Consider the following 13,606-nt stretch of genomic DNA (forward strand, 5'->3'; position numbering starts at 1 on the left):
TGTGTGTGTGGTGTGTGTATGGGTGTGTGTATGATTGTGTGTGTGTGTGTGGTTGAGATCTTTTGTTACTGTAGTCACCATGCTCTACATTAGTACACAGAAATTGTCTTTTTAGGGTCTTGGTTCTTCCCAGTACTGTGACCTTGCATAGCTAGGCCAGCACTGTCATTGAACTGTGACTACACCACCACATTTCCTCCTGAAAACAGAAGTTCATATCCTTTGATCAGCATTTTCTTATTCTACACCCCCCACCCCCAATCTGGGAACCATGACTGTACTCCCTGCTTCTGTGAATTCAGATTCATAGAAGATTCCACAGGTAAATGAGGCCATGTAGATTGTATTTTTGTGTGTCTGGTTTATTTAATTCAGCTTAATGTCTTGTATATTATTCATTCAGGTTGTCAAAAAGGAAAGGATTCCTTCTTTTTTTTTTTAAAGATTTATTTATTATGTATATAGTATTCTGTCTGCATGTATGCCTGTAGGCCAGAAGAGAGTACCAAATCTTATTATGGATGGTTGTGGGCTACCATATGATTGCTGGGAATTGAACTCAGTACCTCTGGAAGAACAGTTAGTGCTCTTAACCTCTGAGCCAGCTCTCCAGCCCCTCTTCTTTTATGACTGAATAATATTCTCATTATATTATTTAAATGCCCCATAGTTTCTTTGTTGACATTTAGCTGGTTTTCATTCTTTTGTATATTGTAATATTGAGGTTAACAAAGAATTGCAGATGTTTCTTTGATGTATTTTGATATTTCATTTGGATATATACCCAGAAATGAGATTGGTGAATTGTCTGTCTTAGTGTGTTTTCTGTTACTATAACAGTATACTGTAGACTTGGTATAAGCAAAATTTTTTTTGCTGACAGTTGGGAGGACTGAGAATTTCAAGATGAAAGGGATTGCAGTTTGTGAGTGTCTTCATGTACTATATGACCTACAGAAGGGCAACCAACACACAGGCTACTACAGGACTAGAGGGGACTGCATGAACCACCCAACTCTGGCAGCAACTAGCCCACCACTGTAACAGCTTAGACTTGGCTAGAAAAGATAGGGTTTAGCTGAGTTGCCCAGGGTGGCCCTGAACTCCTAGACTCAAATGACCAGCCTACATTTGCTACCTGAGTAGCTGGGACACACACGACCTCACCTGACCGCATTTAAATGAGTGATTATATGAATTCCAGTAAGTGCTCTGATATAAACCATGTGCTAAAAGGAAAAGGGTCTTTTTTTTTTCTTTAATTTCAGACTTAGAAACCTTAAGAATATTAGCATAAGAACGGCTCATGCCCTTTACTCATATTTTCCAAATGTTACATTTTATCTCTAAAACATCTGAGTTTGTTACAAATAGATGTCCTTTACTTCTAAATATGTCCGTATTTCAAAAAGAGAAAGAAAGACATTTGAATGTTTGCTTATGTCCCTCTATAGTGAGATGCTGATAATCAAACCCAGGATATTTAGCATTGATAATCTCACCTTTTAATACAGACTTACCCAAGATATTAGCAGTTGTTAGAGTAAAATGACAAAAAAAATTCAGGGTTCAATCCAGGAGCACGTATTCAATTGAGCTACCACACATAATTGGTCTTCGTTTATCTCGAACCATCCATTAGCCTTTATCTATTAGTCATAACCTTGACATTCTTTATGAGTGAAAGCCAGTCCTCTTGTGGAATATCCTTAGATGTGAGTTAGGAGGTTGGGGCGGGCACATCAAAGAAGTAACCTGATCCTCTGCGCCATGCAGTTCTTGGGCTGTCATTCTGGACTGTTCCAGACTAGTGGTGTTGGTTTCAGTGAATGAGGTATCTGTGGCCTTGACTTCTTGCTTTTCCAACCCAGGGAGAGCCCCGACTTATCCAGTAAGCAAAATGTGTGTTTCCCAAGGTAGCTGTTCTTCACTGCTTGCCACTGTGACCCTGCCCTGGGAAGCACTTGAGCTATGCAAGATGAAACTGATGTTTGCCAAATGTGTGTGTCTTCAAAGATATTAAGTAATACCTCCATGTAGCTCAGAATGTGAGCTTTTATCACAGAACTGATACTCATAAACATTTTAAAGCTTAGCTTTTGATTACTCAAACATTCTCAGCTACATAGAAGCTCTTCTTTGACACATAGATAGATGTTCCTCATGATGCTGTTCTTAACCTCATCACCAGCCAGACAGTTTGACTTCACATCTCCATTTGGCATTTTATTCCAGATGTCTGAGGCCATAGGAAACTAAACACATGTGGTTCCTTTAACACCCACTTACACTTGGTGCACCTGCTTGGACCTCCTGAGTGCTGGGTCATCTCTGTAAGCCACCTGCCGAGTACCATGCTAAGTCTTTTTAGTTTTATTAGCTAACCTTTGATCCTTACAGAGTAGAGGCTCTAAATATCCAAATAACTAGTTCTTAGTAATTGCTACCATTTTTGTTGTAACTGTGATTTTTGAGACAGGATTTAGTTGTGTAGCCCCTGCTGATCTAGAATTTATAATCCTCCTGCCTCTGCCTTTCAAGGCATTAAATTTCGGACATGCACCATGACAGATGCCTGTGTTGCCATTTTTTATTACACATTTTCTAACATTGATTTTAATAGATTCTAACTATTAAATTAGGCTCTAGCTTGTATGTATCAGTCCACCTACCCTCAGTACTGGCCCATTTCACACTTCAGCAGGGCGCACAACCCATAGCCAGCCATTTTTTCCTAACACCCTACACTGCCCTCACCAGATAACTAGCTGTGCTCGCTCTCTGTAGTTCCCACAAAAGTTGAGGAAACAAACACTTTGTATTAAAATGATAAAACTAATGGCTGAAGGACATAACTGAGAGAGGCAGCCCATGGTCAGCCTGTGCAAGGCCCAGGCTCAGTCTCTAGCACCCTCAGATGGATGAGTGAGTGAGCTAATGCAAGCTCAGATGATGAGCAAAGTAAACTACAGGCAAAAGGTAAAGAGAGAATGGCTGTGTCTCATATTTGGTCATTGTGTGGTTGTTGTACGCCTGTAAAGTCAGCTAAATGACCAGTTGTTGCCAAGGACATCCATGTGTTGAACTGCTTCCAAAGCTTGCCTTCTCCCATCTCACCAGTAATACTTACTGATGGCAAAGAGTAATGGGCACTTGTGGCTTTTGTCATTGCAGCTATTGTCCAGGGAGACACGCTGGAGGACATTTACAACCAAGTGAAGCAGGTCATAGAAGAACAGTCTGGTCCTTACATTTGGGTCCCAGCAAAAGAAAAATTATGAAGACTGGCTTTTCTGTTTCTTTCTTCCATGGTCTCACTTCTCTGCCCTGCCCTGGAATCTGTCTTCACTGCTCCTTTCACGCTGACTCAGACCCTCATGTTGGCAGTTTGCCCGTTTTTGACATCCAGTGTCTCCTTCATGTTGCATCATCTGTATTATTCTGTGTTACTACTATTGGTTTCTGGCCATTTTCCAGAACTGAAGATGAATGGCCTGACCAGCTGTCAAGGGTTTGGGGAGATGCAAAATTGTAAAATTCCTTAATGTTTAAGGGAAAGTTAACTTTAAGAGATTTTCAGAAAAGCTTTATATACATTCTTTTCCAATTTCAGTACAAATGAAAGATGGTTCTAATCAGTGACTCAGTGAACCTTGAGCAACAATGCACGCTTAACTTTAATAGCATGGTTTGGCCGGTGTATTAGCTCTCAAGTTCGTTCCTCAATTGACTTCTGGTATTAAAGTACTTATTTCATTAAAGACAAATAAGAAAAATAGGGGTTTTACTTCAAAATTAATGTCTGAGTTAATTCATAATATTCATGAGACGTCGTTATGAGCCCTCCCCTAGTGCACTTTCTAGGAGTAACCGTGTCTGAGTGGTTTTCATCAGCTCATGCAGCACCGGTCCCAGTGCCTCTCAAGCACTGTCCACACACTCTGTTTACGGCTCTGTTGAGGTGAAGGGGGCTCACCTTTACACAGACAGAACTGCGGACAAGAAAGTTTCTGTGGAAATGTAGTAATCATGACAGTGGGAAGGTGTCCAGTTCATAGCCTGAAATTTTAATGTATGCTTAGGGTGGGGGGGCAGATTTTAATGACTATTTTACCCACAATAACTGCCTATTTTGTTATAATAAAATATATATAAATATATATAAAACTTTCTTTAACTGAACTCTGTAACTATGGGAATTATTTTCTTTACATAGTTGCACACACAAACATATATATATTTAAGATATATTTTTCTTTTGCCACCTACTTCTAACTTTTTGTTTGGTTTTTAAATTAAATATTAATTGATGAGACTTATCTTCCTTAATCATGTGAACTGAAAGCAAGTGTCTGGTGGTGGTGAGGAAAAACCTCTAGAAAACTAGATTGCAAGTAGACGTGTGAGCGTGTTCTCCTCTTTCCTACAGAAGTTCCAGAGTGCTCCTAGGCTTTCTGTCAGTGTTGTGTTCTTATTGTGGAGTTTGATTTTGGTCCCCCGCCCCTCTTTTTGTTCTCGTTTCATTAATAGAAAAACAAACTTTATTTTGAGACTCCCCCAGGCCTTCCTCTTGCATAGCTGCACTACTAGAATTGCACAGGTCTTTACAGCAAACTTCTTCAACTTTAGTGAGAGGCCGAATACCTTCAGAATCACTTTCTCCAGTCCATCATTAATATCATTTGGCTTCCCATTGCTCTTTGGAATTGTTTATTCAATATGTGGTTTTGGGCAACTTCGTTAAAATTTCTTAAATAAGTACTGGTTTGTAAAGAATTACCAACATTATCCATTCCATTTATGAGAAAGAGGAGAACAGCTAATAAACTTTATTGTAAAATCCATATGTCAAATGTGTCTTGAATTTTGGAGGGTTTTTTTAATAACCTGGCATTTTATCAGATTGATTGACCATATTACATAACAAGTTTAAAGAAAGGAGGCAATGTGTGTAGCTCTTACGCTGGACACAGTAGATCATTGCCAAACATAAACACTCGAGAAGAAAAGTGGAAGATGTTGAGAGCTCCAAAAACCACCTTACAACAAGCGAGATTCCAGGATAGGCCATTGTGAAGTGTGCAGCAAGTGGTCACACACTGAAGAGCAGGAAGACATCCTAAAGGACCCCCGTTCGTGCTCTAAAAATTGTATTTGTTTCTTTCCAGATGTCTGCTGGCAGAATTGAGAGTCAGGTAGCTTGATACTACTAAGACCTTGGGGAGCAAGAACCCATAAGGTAGTTTCCCACTAATTTCCTCATTTCTGTAAACCAACAGTAGTGATCATCAAACAGGACTGGGGTGGGAACCAGAAAGGAATGAGGGCTGGAATGAGATCCCTCGATCACGTGGCTAGCACGTGGCTAGCTCTGGGTTCACCTGAGACCCTGCCTTGCGTGTTAGAGGGAAATTGCCAACATCAGCCTCTGACCTCCACAACCACAGGTGTTTCCACACAAGTTCATGCTCTCAGACGCACGTGCATGGGTATGTGCTGGAAAAAATACATGGTACAATGAAAGAATTCCATTTCAGTGTATACGTATGCCCTTCACAGTCACACAGTGGGGGCTGGAGAGATGACTCAGTAGTTAAGAACACTGGCAAATCTGGAGGACCTGGGCTCAGTTCCCAGCACCCAAATAGCAGCTCACAACTGTTAGAATGTCAGCCACAATAAGGCTAACACTTCCCGGGTTCTTGGGCAGTGCATGTGCAGACAAGCCCTCAGGCAGAAATGTCTAATGGCCCCGGGGATGTTAAAGGTCATGTGACCCACACACATGCATGGTTACATCATCCACGAATGACTCAGTTAAGCCATTATGCGCATGCCTGAGTCCCTCATCTGAGTATGGCATAGTACTGTCAACCCCATGTGCGCATGTGTTAGGCAGCTTTTAAAAGCTGGGCAGGTCATCCCTTCTCGCCACACTGACTTCCCCTGTACACATCCCCTCTAATAAACTTCTAAATGGGTTTGTTGTGTGTTCCGTGTTTCCTTCTCATTCTGCCAGGTAGTTTCAACAACTGTCTGTAACTCCAGTTCCAGGGGATTTGACACCCTCACACAGACACATGCAGTCAAAACAGCAGTGCACATAAAAATAAATCATCTTAAAAGATTGTATTATAAAAAGAAGTGACACCTTGGCTGTCGTGAAATGGAAGCACTTTAAATACAACTGTGAGAGTCAGTTGTTTCCTTTCCCTGTCTCCTGTGTTAGTGTCTGAGGAGAGGATTGATCACAGTACAGGAAAATCTGGATGCCCAAGTCCCAAGAAAATGATACTGTTTGTATATAACTCATACACAGCTTCCCAAATACTCAGACCATCTGCTTCACTTCAAGCACCTAGTTCAGAGCCCTGTCTTGGTATCCACAGGGTTCCAAAGGATGGCTGTGGTTAGAGGAACAAAAACAAGCCATCCCACTAAGAAACCATGGAAAGACAGAAGTCTGGTTTTTGTGGTTCGTAGTCATTTTCAGAAAACCTGGTTTTTTAAACTCCAAATGGTTATGGCTTGTTTTTTATAACAATTAGTTGCCTGGTTGTCCGGGACCAGCCTCGACAAAAGCACCTCTTGCCAGGGTAGAGGCGTGTGGATTTGGAAAATATTAGTAAGGAATATGAAGATGTGAAAGAGAATAATAAAACGGAGAAACATACAGGATTGTATTGGGAGGGAATTCCAGTGAGTACTGAAATTCGCCCGCATTTATTTTTCCAATTGCTTTAAATACCCTTGACCCCAAAAGGTAGGCAGGAGTAAGACAAAAACTGCATTAATATGATACAAGGAAATGAACATACCAATTGAAGGTCGCGGGGTACAACCATAGTTAAACATTCTGTTACTAGAACATTCTGTAGACAACCCACTCACTGGGTATAATCCATTGTCATCTCCCTAAGGGAACTGGACCCATAGTAGGATCCTTAGACTTTTGTTTGGGGTAGAAACAAATCAACTTCTCTATTCCTGAAATACAAGGTCTGACTGTTTAGCCACACCTCTTGACAGTAACTTTGAGAGAGCAGAACTCTCTGGCCTAAATCTAGGTGGGAACTTTGAGGTAGAAACGCAATAACCTTGGAGGACTAGAGGTAAGTGTCAACTCTCTGACCTTTGGTCAGCGTGGAAATAGGCTCACATTTTTGGGCCTCCGCACGTGGTTGATTTACATAGTAACCCCAAGAATTTTAAATATTCTACTGCATGATTTATGGAACTGTGACTGATTTGAGGACCCTTTCATCCACTGGCTCTGAATACTAACCTGAAAGTACCATTTTCAGATGGCGCATGGTCTCGGCTGGCTCAGGGACATTGTGGTTTGGTTTTGTCCCTTAGGTTGGCTCTGAACTAACCCTTAGGAATCTTGATACAGCACACACATTTGCGCATACACACACTCTCCTCAAACAGTGAGCGGTTAGTGATAGGCTTTGAAGAGTTTGTACTGATGGATGAAATTTTTTAAAAACTATATGGAGTATGAACAAAAATATCACAAACCTATTGCCTTGTACAATTAATGTGCACTCATTTCTTAATGTAAAAAAAAAAATACGTGGAAGTTAGCACATGGCACAATCGCACCGGGAAAGTTGCTAACAAGTGCACAATGGGAACTTTCTCTAGGGAAGATGAGTGATCTAATCTGTCTTCAGCGCGTCTAAAATTAGACTCCCTCACCTCCCAGATGGAGCAGCTACAGCAGCGCGCATGAACGCTCCATATGTCCCACAGTGTGATTCTCTACTAAAAGATTTTCTAAATCTTGTGAGTCGTTTAATCAAAAATACCTACTTCCCTGGTGATATTTAAGATGAGAAGAGACAGTTTTCTGAGAATAGCTCCATTTCTCTGAACATTTAGCGCTCGGTTCAGGTCCACTTTACCTGTAACTACTAGCTCAGCTCTTCTCTCCCTGTGGCTAACAACGGCTTTATCCAAGGATGTTCTTTCAGACACCTAAACTTTAGCACTGGTGCTTTTGACATGTCCCAACTTTTCAGTCACCAAATACTTTAATTCTTCCCAAACGTCCTACTTTTCTTCCTGACCTCACTCTAATCCAGGTCTCTCCTCGGCTCCCAGGCAGTTGTTGCAATGGCCCCTTCAATCATTGGGTTCACAGACCGTGGCCCTGGCTGGTCCAGCTACTCCCAGGGGACTCAAGTGCAGCTTGGACTCTGCTCAGTAGCCTCCATCGGTCCCCAGCCCACACTAATCCACTTGTCTGTGTGCTCCTAGAATGGAGTATGTGTGAACTGAGGCAGCCACCACTCTTTCCTCCCGGGCCATGCCTTTAATGAGTACTCTGCTGAACATGTCATGGCCGTCATGCAGATGTCTACCTGTCAGCATCACCCCCCCAGCAAAACCATGCTCTTCTTCATAGCTGAACCTAAGTTCTCTTACAGGAAGTTTCCCACAGCCTCATACTCATTTCACATTGTAATTTGGTGCCCCTCTTCCCTTAAAGCTCTTGTCCCAAGTACCTAGGGTAAGGAATCTGAGTGTAAGTTTGGAACCCCCACATCCCTGTGCCCCCCGGCTCTGGCATTCTAACTGACTGAAATATACCTGTTGGCATTGCTTCTGCAGATTGGGAGGAGGGTGGGAAAGGCAGCAGGGGATAAAAGTCTGGCTATAAAACTCTAAGTCACCGAATATTAAAAAAAAAAAATCTCTTCCTGAACTTGCTTTGTGATTTTCCTCTTTTTGTATCAATTTGATCTTCCTTGTGGGTAGATGTTTTATCTCTATCAGATGACGCCTCCTGGGAAGAAACTGAGTGTATGAAAATCTCATGGCAGACCACTTACAGTGTTACTGATGTCCCTTTCTCCTCTGACCTCCTTTTATGCTGTTTTCTTTTTCTCAGATTGAAACATTTTTTTAATAAAATTGATGATTCCTCAATGGCTTTGAAACTTACCAAAATGTTTTAACTTTAGTAATCCTACAAATTGAAAATCTGGATTTATAGTTTCAGAAAAAGGAAACCTGCTCTGACTCGATAATAAGTGGCTCAAAGTTAAAGGAAATTTCTTTTTAGTCTATATGAATGAATATGATGTGTAGACAGGAGTGTGCCGCAGTTTATAGTCTATATGAATGGATATGATGTGTAGACAGGAGTGTGCCACAGCGCATGCGTGGACGTCAGGCCAGCACTGATCTTTATTCTTTCTTCCTTCTTACATGGGCCTCAGGAGTAACACTCGGGTATTGGGGTTGCATAGCAGCCACTTTAGCCACCGAGCCAGCTCCAGCCCCAGTGACTTCTTCATGGGTTTGACCCTCCCTGACCCCTTCCAACTGTGTTAACTGCCTGTGCCTCTAATAGACACATGAGGTGAATGACAGAAATGTGGTCAGTGCTTACAAGTGTGCAGGTTCCCTCCACCATCAGATGGAGCAGTTAGAAGTCGGGTGCAGCGGCAGGAAGGGAGGATATGTCTTGGTCAACCACCCATGGCCAGAGTAAGAAAAGGGCTGAGGACACGGGCCCTACAGCCTCCTTCAGGCGTATGCATAGCACTGTAACCTACATCTCACTGGCCTCTGAAGGTAGCGCCACGGACTGGGCCATCCCCTTTCCCAGGTGACCTTCCCTGGAGAGCCCATCTGCAGTGTCTCACTGAGCTCCCCTGGAGTTTCCACACACCCTTTCTCCTTCCACAGAATCCCTGTGCTCTAGCTGGGTGGTGACAGCTTGTTCCCCTTTGTTTATAGTAAGTGGTGCTGTCATTGTGTTTTGAACGTTATGTTTTACCCTATATTGCTATGGTCCATATATGTTCCCAGACATGTTAGGAATGGTGGTAGATAAAGATGTCACTATCCTTGGGCTGATGAGAGGAGTTGATGGGTAAAGGCACTGGTGGCCTGAGAGCAGTCTCTGAAGGTATTGTGCAGGGAAGCCAATTGCTCGGAGAATGAAAACCCAGTTGGGCAGTGGTGCACAACTTTAATCCCAGCACTTGGGAAGCAGAGGCAGGTAGATCTCTGAGTTCAAGGCCAACCTGGTCTACAAAATGAGATCCAGGACAGCCAGAGCTACGTGGAAAAACCTGTCTCTTGGGGAAAAAAATTGAAACCCGGTACAGATTGACTTCATCAACCTGGATCAGACTCCGGGGAGTCTAATACCAGGCGGTTCACTGTCAGCGTATTTAAGCATAGTACAATTTGGGAAAAAGTTTTCTGGCAACAGTCAGCCCAATTCTAAGTGCACAATGAAGCTTAAGGCATGACTACACAGAAACTCCTTTACAAAGTACATGTGACCGTGAGGGTGGGTTCTGTAGCTAAAAGGCCTAGAATCTGGTGTGGTCTCTGACCATAGCATAGAGGTCAGCAGGCCATAGAGTACTTGTGACACCTCCCCTATGGATGGGTGACAGTCCAGGGAGGGAAGAGTCTGGGGTCATCATTCTGGGGGATTTCAGGTTTGCCTCTGTAGCACAAGGTGGTCTACCTCCACAGATGGCCAAAGGTCATTAACAAAATCCACTCACTTTCTGGATGGAATGCAGGTCTTTGATTTTGATGTCCATTGAGGAGAGATTCCTGTATAATAAACATTGCTCGTTCTCTTTGTGCTTCTCTGTGACAACAGCTGCCAAACCTGATAGTGTAACAGTAAAAATAAAATGGCACTGTTCCCCAAGTGGCCCATGGGCCACGAGGGGCAGCAGATCCCAGGCAGGGAGCCGCATAGTAGCAGTGGACATGAGACCACAGCAGGCCATGAAGGCAGCTGGGTCCCAGGCAGGGAGATGCGCTGCAGGTGAGAGACAGAGACACACACCATGCAGAGAAAATGGGTATTTATTTAGTGGGCTATGGAAGAGAAAGAGGAGAAGGGGAAAGAGCAGAGAGCCACAGAGAGAGAGAAAGAGGAGAAAACAGAGGAGAGGAGAGAAGAGGAGCCATGGGAGCAGCTACCTCTTTAGAAGAGACAGAAAAGAAAGGGCTCAGGCTGCAAGAAGAAAGGAAGCTCTGCCTGCCTCAGCTGTGGAGGGGGAGGGAGTGTGTGGGGCTTGTCTCTTAAAGGGACAAGACAAACCATTACATTCCCATCTCTTTTTTATAATAAAAGGGCAGGAGGTTAGGCACCACAGGTTAAAGGAATTGAGGTGGCGGATTCTCAAAACTGCTTCCCGCTTATTTGTGGGAGTCACCTGGGGGTGGGGGGAGAACCTGAGGAAGCTGGGTGCTGATCACATCCTGGGTTAGCTAGTCTCTTTGCTCCTGTCTGGTGTTTGTGGTATGGAAATGTCTGGTATCTCTTACACCTGTTTAAGGTACTGGCAGAACAGAGAACGAAGTTAAGTTTAGGGAGAAAATATTTAGGACTAGGGAATTGAGAGGAGTCTGTCTGACTTGTTTAAGGTGGATCCTTCAATTCTTCTCCCTAAAACTCACAAGAATTCTTTGGATTTGTAAAAACATGAGTCATCAGAATGACTGTGACAGATGTTTTTGCACAATGAAAAGTATTTTTAAGACTATGGAAGGCAGCGTGAAAGAGATTTGATAACTTGTACTTGTTGGAATTTGTTTGGTGAGGCTGTCCTTTTAAACAAAACCTCTCAACTGTCAAACTGCATCAGAGATAAAATTTTACTTGAGTTACTGATTAAAAAAATGCCAGAGAACTTATTTGGTTGGCACCTAGAGCTACTCCTCAGGGTCCTCCATGGTTGCTGAAGGTCATATTTGCCTTTTGCTGTTTAACGCAGGGACTGCCAGACTCCAGAAGATTCTGTGGGCTAAGAAATCTGTAGGAAGACAAACCTACCTTGACCTGAGCAGCTAGGCTGTCAGTTCAAGCTATTTTGTCCACTGTCTGGAGATCTTCAGTTTAGATGAAAGGCAGTTTTTCCCAGTGGTCAGTGCTTGGCAGTTGAAGCAAATTGTGGATGGACATTGTTCTGTGCCCATTTGTCTTCTGTCTTCTTTGGAGGAAGTAGAGTGCTGTTGCTAGGAGCCAACCTGTATCTTTTTTGTTATAAAAAGTTTTTTAATCATTAAATATATAAATGCCATATTCCACAGATATTTGAATAGTTGAGGGCTATTTATTGGGTATAACTACGTTATAGAATCTGCCTGGAGAGCTGGATCCAAGCTTAACTGTACTGGTTTTCAACTTAACAGGTAAGATTTATACTCATTGAAAGACAGAAAGAAGAAAAAATTGCTTGCGATAGAAAGTTAATGGCAGAACTGACAATAGTAGAGAACAGCTTAATATATTTTAAAGCAGGGTTGGACTAAATATAAAGTACATACCAGTTTAACACATGAGACTTATTGTTTTATAGTCTGGAATGAGATGCAAAGAACAGACAATCATAACATTTAGCAGTAAACATAGGTGCATTTAAGTTATATGTATGCACACACAGAGTAAACAGGAATTGGGAAGAGTGGATGCTCTTGGTGGGCCCTATCAAAGGCATGCCACTGCGTAAAACAAACATGTTACAGGGTCAGCAAGAGGCAAGGTATACTTCGGTAAAGATGGCAGGACATGGTCACCTGACCTGGCTCTCAGTTAAGATGGCAGTGAAGTCATCTAACCTTAGTTAAGATGGCAGTAAGGTCACCTGACCTCAGTCAAAATGGTGGTAAGGTCACCTATGTACTAGAGTTAATACCAGGGAACTAGGCAGGAAATACCCCAGTAAAGATGGCGGAACTTGGTCACCTGACCTGGCTCTCAGTTAAGATGGCGGTGAAGTCACCTGACCTCAGTCAAAGTACAGCAGTCACATGTTGTATGGAAGAGAGACATAGAGGCATGATCTACCTTGTTGCCGAGCCGCCATGCCACAAACTGCAGTGGGGAGCAAAGGCTGGAACTGAAAACAGCTGCCTTGTGGATCCGAGCAGTGACTGAGACAGTCTGAGGAAAAGCAAAGCCAGTGGGACACCGGCAGGGCATTGTTTGAGGGTTTATACCGTAGCTGAAAACGTGAAAGCCTGTGAAAACACCACGGGCCCATAGAAGAGGGGGTGTGAAATGGCGGCAAATACTGCAGAGCCTGCAGAAGAGCATCTTCTCTCTACAGTACGGGCAACTCAGAAGCCAGAGAAGCTAGATGCCACTCTTCGTGGTCTCTCATGGCGGAGCCCCCAAATCGAATGCACCACACAGCGTGTGCAGGGCTAGCGCGGGAGGACCAACCCTGGGTTGTCCGCTCACAGTTTTAGCCATGGAAAGTGAAAGACCCCCGTGCGGGGAGACTGTCACTCAAGTCTCGGGATAACACGACCCGACCCCCCAGTAACTCACAAGACATCGTCCTTGCTGCAATCACACGAGGCTTTAATTGATGAGATGAGACGGGAACCAGCGCACTGGGGCCGAGACTCATAACCCACACAGCGGAGGACCGATTTTTAAGGGAAGAAACCACAGTCCGGTGATCCGGAATTGGCAGGGAGTGTGTCACAGAAAATTCTGAAAATACCAGTGAAAATTACAAGGGGGCAACCCCCTGCCTCTCAGGACCACTCCCAAGATCATAATCAGCTAGTTCTTAAAACATATTACAATGACAGTCACAAGGGGGAA

The 13,606-nt window shown here is 43.3% G+C and overlaps 1 protein-coding gene across 21 annotated transcripts in view; it reads left to right on the forward strand.

Annotated features, from left to right (window-relative positions):
- Positions 1 to 4,847, forward strand: part of Dlg1 (discs large MAGUK scaffold protein 1) — a 188,950-nt gene extending 184,103 nt beyond the window's left edge. For all 21 annotated transcript variants that reach the window (XM_026785432.1, XM_026785435.1, XM_013351406.2 and 18 more), the window contains one exon: positions 3,175 to 4,847. In XM_026785432.1, coding sequence (XP_026641233.1) covers positions 3,175 to 3,281 — 107 coding nt within the window. In that variant the 3' untranslated portion in view covers positions 3,282 to 4,847. The remainder of the gene's footprint in view (positions 1 to 3,174) is intronic.
- The last annotated feature ends 8,759 nt before the right edge of the window (positions 4,848 to 13,606 follow it).

Source organism: Microtus ochrogaster, chromosome 2, assembly GCF_000317375.1.
Source record: "Microtus ochrogaster isolate Prairie Vole_2 chromosome 2, MicOch1.0, whole genome shotgun sequence".
Taxonomy (NCBI): domain Eukaryota; kingdom Metazoa; phylum Chordata; class Mammalia; order Rodentia; family Cricetidae; genus Microtus; species Microtus ochrogaster.